This window comes from Corapipo altera, unplaced genomic scaffold (assembly GCF_003945725.1).
Source record: "Corapipo altera isolate COAL_440 unplaced genomic scaffold, ASM394572v1 200, whole genome shotgun sequence".
In the NCBI taxonomy this organism is placed as follows: Eukaryota; Metazoa; Chordata; class Aves; order Passeriformes; family Pipridae; genus Corapipo; species Corapipo altera.
In genome coordinates, this window is record NW_020884992.1 from 978446 (window position 1) to 983413 (window position 4968).

Here is a 4968-nt window from a genome sequence, read left to right on the forward strand (position 1 = left end):
ATCCATTGGCCTCCTTGGCCACCCGGGCACCCCTGGCTCGTGTCCAGTCAATGCCAAGTCCTCAGTGCCACGGCCTGGGCGACAGGGTGGGCTGGATCATCACAGAGGTCTTTTCTACTCTGTTTGACTGTGATTCTGTGGCGCTGTGCTCGCCCCCCGCGGTTGTTTTATCCCGGTTTTATCCCGGTTTTATCCCGGTGTTCCCGGTACCGGGCTTGTGTGAGGGCGCGGCGTTCCCCGCCGCCTGCAGGGGGCGCTGTTCCCCATCCTCCCTCAGCCCCGGGGCGGGGCGGGCGCGTCACGTGACTGGCGCCGCCTCTTCCGGCGCCAAGATGTCGAAGCGAGGTGAGGCCCGGGCCGGCTCCGGCACCATCCGGCTCCATCCGCCGCCATCCCGGCACGGCCGGCACCCTCCCGCGTCCCGATGGCCCGCTCCGGGGTCCCCGTGGCCGCTGCGGCGGAGAGGGGACGCGGGCAAGAGGCGCTGGGCGCGGATGGCGCGGGCGGTGTGGCCGCCCCCGCTGCCCGGGGCCCTGGTCGGGCCCTGCCCGCGGGTTAACGCTCTTCTCGACCCGCAGGACGCGGAGGTTCGTCCGGGGCCAAGTTCCGCATCTCCCTGGGTCTCCCGGTGGGGGCCGTGATCAACTGCGCCGACAACACGGGTGAGCGACGGGCTGGGGCTGGGACCGAGGGGGCGGCAGCGGGAAAGGGACCCCCTGGGAACCGGGGGAGACCCCCTGGAACCGGGGGAGCCAGTTCCAGCAGGAAAGAGCCCCCCTCCAGCCGGGGGAGCCCCATTGGAACTGGGGGGGGGGAGTGGGAAGGAGTCCCTCTAGAACCGGGACAATACTCCCTGGAACCGGGGGGGATCTGAGGGAAGGACCCCCTCTGGAACCAGTGGAGACCCTCGGGAATGAGCCTCGTGGAGCTGGGGGAGTCCCACTGGGGGCCCAGGGGGAAAAGGAGCCCTCTGGAACCGGGGGAGCCCTGCAGGAAGGAGACCCCTGGAATCAGGAGAGTCTGGTGGGAAGGACACCCCCTGGAATCGAGGGACCACCCCTGGAACTGGGGGAGCCCCGCGGGAAGGAGTCCCCCTGGAATAGGGGAGGAAGGAGCCGTGTGGGGTAATGCAGAGGGTGACCAGGTGTTAAGTGAATTCCCAAAGCCCAGATTTCCTCCAGAAAGCCCTTGCTGTGCCTGTGGCTCAGTAGGAGGAGACAGCAGTGGCCTGGCTGTTGGGTGTCCCCTCAGTGAAGCTGGATATCCTGGGATATCCCCTTTCTGGAATAACGGGAGTGCTGCTGTCCCCAGGGGCTAAGAACCTGTACATCATCTCCGTGAAGGGCATCAAGGGCCGGCTGAACCGGCTGCCGGCGGCCGGCGTGGGAGACATGGTGATGGCCACGGTGAAGAAGGGCAAGCCTGAGCTGAGGAAGAAGGGTGAGTCCCACCGTTCCTGTCACGAAAAGTGGGGGGACAAAGGCCCCGGAGCGACTCCTCCTCTCCCCCCCTTCTGAAAAGCACTCGTTGGGTCTGTGCCGTGGCTCAGGGAGTTGTCGTGGAAGGGCAGAGCAAAGGCGCCGCTTTTGGGTGAAGTGGCAGCTCGTGCTGCTGATTTCAATCAGTGGTGGGACAGTGGGGCTTGGGGTCATGGAATGGGGTGGGTGGGAAGGGGCCTTGGAGATGATCCAGTTCAATCCCCTCCCCCCTGCCATGGGCAGGGACACCTTCCACTGGCCCAGGTGGCTCCAATGTGGCCTTGGACACTTCCAGGGATGGGGCAGCTTCTCTGGGAGTTCCATTCCAGTCCCTCCCCACCCTCACAGGGAGGAATTCCTTCCCAAAACCCTCTGCTGAGTCCATTTTTCCATCTAAAAGGAAAGCAGTGTTGCATGGATCTGTAAAGTTGGATCATGGAGTCCTGGAATGGTTTGGGTGGGAAGGAACCTCAAAGCCCATCCAGTCCCACCCCCTGCCGTGGGCAGGGAACGGGTTTGCTCCTGCTCCAGAGGAGTTCTTGCTGAATACTGTTTTTGAATTAATGGCTTATGTAGCAATAAATGTGGGAAAGCAGGAAAACAGTGGATCATCCAGGTGTAGATGCAACTCTGAGCGTTACACACTCAGTTTTAAGGGCACTGTTGACCATAAACCGAACCCCTTCTTAGTGGAACACCACAAATACGAGATGTAAAGTCAAAAAACACCCCCAAGTTTGTGCCTTGGGTTTGATGCTGCAGTAGAGCAGCTCCCGAGGGACATCCCCCTGGAGTGAGTGTTTATCCCAAGGTCTGTGACCCCGAGCTGCTCCTTTCCCTTCCCAGTGCACCCAGCCGTGGTGATCCGGCAGCGGAAATCCTACAGGAGGAAAGATGGGGTGTTCCTGTACTTCGAAGACAATGCAGGAGTGATTGTAAATAACAAAGGGGAGATGAAAGGTGAGGATTGGAATTGGGTGGATTCCCACTGGGAATGTGGGGAGGTGGGCATTGCCACAGGGCTGAGCTTTCCTGAGGGAAGGGACCCAGGTTCCACTTAGTGGAAAACGCTGCCCTGGACCATCTGTGGAATTCCCTTGCCAAGCCAGGCCACCCCCCTGTCCCCTCCCTGCAGCAGCTCTCAGAGGGGGGACCAGGGCAGAACTGCAGCTCTTTGCAGAGGACAGCGAGCCCTCACTTGCTTTTGGGGATCTGAAGGCTCTGACACAACCCTGATCCCTGTCCCAGGGCTGTAACTCCGACTGTGCAGCTCCCACATCTCCATCAGGGAACCCCAGAATGGTTTGGGCTGGAAGGGACCTTGAAGCTCATCCAGTTCCACCCCCAGGGACACCTTCCACCAGCCCGGGTTGCTCCAAGCCCCGTCCAACCCGGAACACTTCAGGGATGGGGCAGCCACGGCTTCTCTGGGAATTCCATTCCCCCCTCCCAGGGCAGGACTGATGCTCCGTTATCCCTGTTTTCCAGGCTCAGCAATCACAGGCCCCGTGGCCAAGGAATGTGCGGATCTGTGGCCCAGGATCGCCTCCAACGCCGGGAGCATCGCCTGAGCCTCACCCCGAGCCTCTGCAGAGGCAGCAAATAAAAGGCCTTGTACCCAACTCCGTGCTGTGTTTCTTGCCAAAGCGTCTCCTCTGTGGAGCAGGAAGGTGCTGGAAGAAGGGAGGTGGTGCTGGGAAGGATTTTTATGGAGCTCCTCGTGTGTTTCAGCAGGAAAACGGGATTTGGGGCTTTAATATCTGTTTTTCAGGCAGGTTCTTGCACTGCTGGAAAAACACACCTGGAATGGCTTAAATTTTAGCAACAGTGAATTGATCCAGTGGGTTTGCACAGACAGGAACTGGGAGGGGCCTGTGGGAGCCCTGCCTTTGTGCAGGAGCTCTCAAAACTGTAGAGTTTCTGGGATTTTCTTCCAGAACGGGCAATTTTAACTGCTTAGGGATAATTTTAACTACTCAGAGATACTGTGGGGGAGAAATACTGCCCGAAACAGCTGAGCCATGAGCTGCAGGTCCTGGGGGACAGTGGGATCTGAGGAATGTCCCTTGGACACTGAGGACACATGGAAGCCACTGCTGTGACCTGAGGGAGTGGCTGAAGCAGGAGCTGCTGAACCCTGGATGCCAATTCCACAGGAAAGGTCTGAGCTGAGCTTCCAGGATCAGCTCCAGAGGCTCCAGGAGCAGAGTGGGGAGGTATGTCCACGGTCAGGCTGTGGTTTTCCTGGTGTTTCTGGAGCAGAGGGAGGAGTGGTTTGGGTGTTCCTGGCCCACCTGAGCAAGGAAAATGTCTCATCCCTGGGCTCACCAGTGTTTTTCTCCTCCTTTTGGGCCCTCTTCCCCTGGAACACCCACCCTGAAACAGGGGCTGCTCCCAGATCTGGCTGCAATTCGTGCCTCCATCTGCCCTGGCACCAAGGGCATTTTCCCTCAGCATTTCTTCCCTCTGCTTGGAGGTTCCTGATGTTTTTGTGCAATTCCTTGTGCTCTTGTGCCATTCCCAGTGTTTCAGTGCAGGGAGGTTCCAGGGAGGGTGGGGAAATGGAGTGAAGCCTCAGATTTGGAAGCACAAACCCAGGGAATGATGGACAAATCAACAGGGCCTTGCACTGACTGGTTTGGGAATTTTTTAACTGATTTTTTGATTTATTTTTGGTTTTTTAACCATCTCTCTGGCCTAACCACGAACCTGCAAAATCCCGTGGCCCAAAAAGTGTTCCTTGCCACTCCCCCTGGAGATGCAGGGACCTGCTCAAGCCCAAGGAACAAACCTGTTCCCCCCCTGATGCTTTAACAGCTGCATTTCTGATTTTTGAAGACTCTTCTTTCCATGGCCTTGGATTCTTGGATTTAAACATTTTGGGTTTAATGGTTTTTTTTGGGAGGGGGTGTTTTTATGGCTGAACACCTGCCTGCCCGTGGGAAGCAGTGAATTAATTCCTTGTTTTGCTTTCTTTGCTTTACCTAAAACTATTTCAACCCATGAGTTTTCCAGCTTTTTACCCTTCCAATTCTGTCCCGGATCCTGCTGGTGGGGGGGTGAGTGAGCAGCTCCATGGGGCTTGACTGCTGGCTGGGTTTAAACCAGGACAAGTAAAAGGAAACTGATGTTAAAAAGAGTATGAAGTCTCCAAGGATAATATAAAAAAAAAATATCTCTGAATTAGGAAGATCTTGGGCAATATATTGGGGGTTGCCCTGTCATTCTTAATGTCACCGTGTATTATGGTGAATGACATTATTTTTCCTTGTGTTTTAGAGGAAATTAAGTGGGAATTCATCAGCTTGACCCTCAAGGGTTGGCTGGGAGGGTGGTGAGAGGCCCAGGCTGGGGTTTGGGGTGGAAGGAGGAGGAACAGTGAGAGCTGGGCAGGGATGAGGAGTGGGAGCAGCCCTGGGATGTGGCAGGGATGAGGGGTGGGAATGTGGCAGGGATGAGGGGTGGGAGCAGCCCTGGGATGTGGCAGGGA

At 57.3% G+C, this 4968-nt stretch overlaps 1 protein-coding gene, 1 long non-coding RNA gene and 1 other non-coding gene across 3 annotated transcripts in view; 2 read left to right on the top strand and 1 right to left on the bottom strand.

Moving 5' to 3' along the window:
- Positions 1-270: 270 nt before the first annotated feature.
- RPL23 (ribosomal protein L23) lies at positions 271-3100 on the top strand. The gene is made up of 5 exons (XM_027666399.1): positions 271-345; positions 579-662; positions 1312-1440; positions 2325-2438; positions 2967-3100. Exons 1-5 carry the CDS (start codon positions 333-335, stop codon positions 3047-3049), a joined length of 423 nt encoding a protein of 140 aa, XP_027522200.1. The 5' UTR covers positions 271-332; the 3' UTR covers positions 3050-3100.
- LOC113958304 lies at positions 1508-1638 on the top strand. Its single transcript, XR_003531470.1, has one exon. It is a non-coding gene; the product is annotated as a small nucleolar RNA SNORA21 (small nucleolar RNA).
- A 69-nt stretch (positions 3101-3169) lies between the features above and the next one.
- The window catches only part of LOC113958274, a 4078-nt gene continuing 2279 nt past the window's right edge, over positions 3170-4968 (bottom strand). The window contains exon 3 of the long non-coding RNA XR_003531464.1: positions 3170-3731. This is a non-coding gene — a long non-coding RNA (uncharacterized LOC113958274). The remainder of the gene's footprint in view (positions 3732-4968) is intronic.

Coding starts and splice junctions, on each gene's coding strand:
- RPL23 (XM_027666399.1), top strand. Junction 663..1,311: donor CAACTGCGCCGACAACACGG/GTGAGCGACGGG, acceptor TGCTGTCCCCAG/GGGCTAAGAACCTGTACATC. Junction 1,441..2,324: donor GCCTGAGCTGAGGAAGAAGG/GTGAGTCCCACC, acceptor TTCCCTTCCCAG/TGCACCCAGCCGTGGTGATC.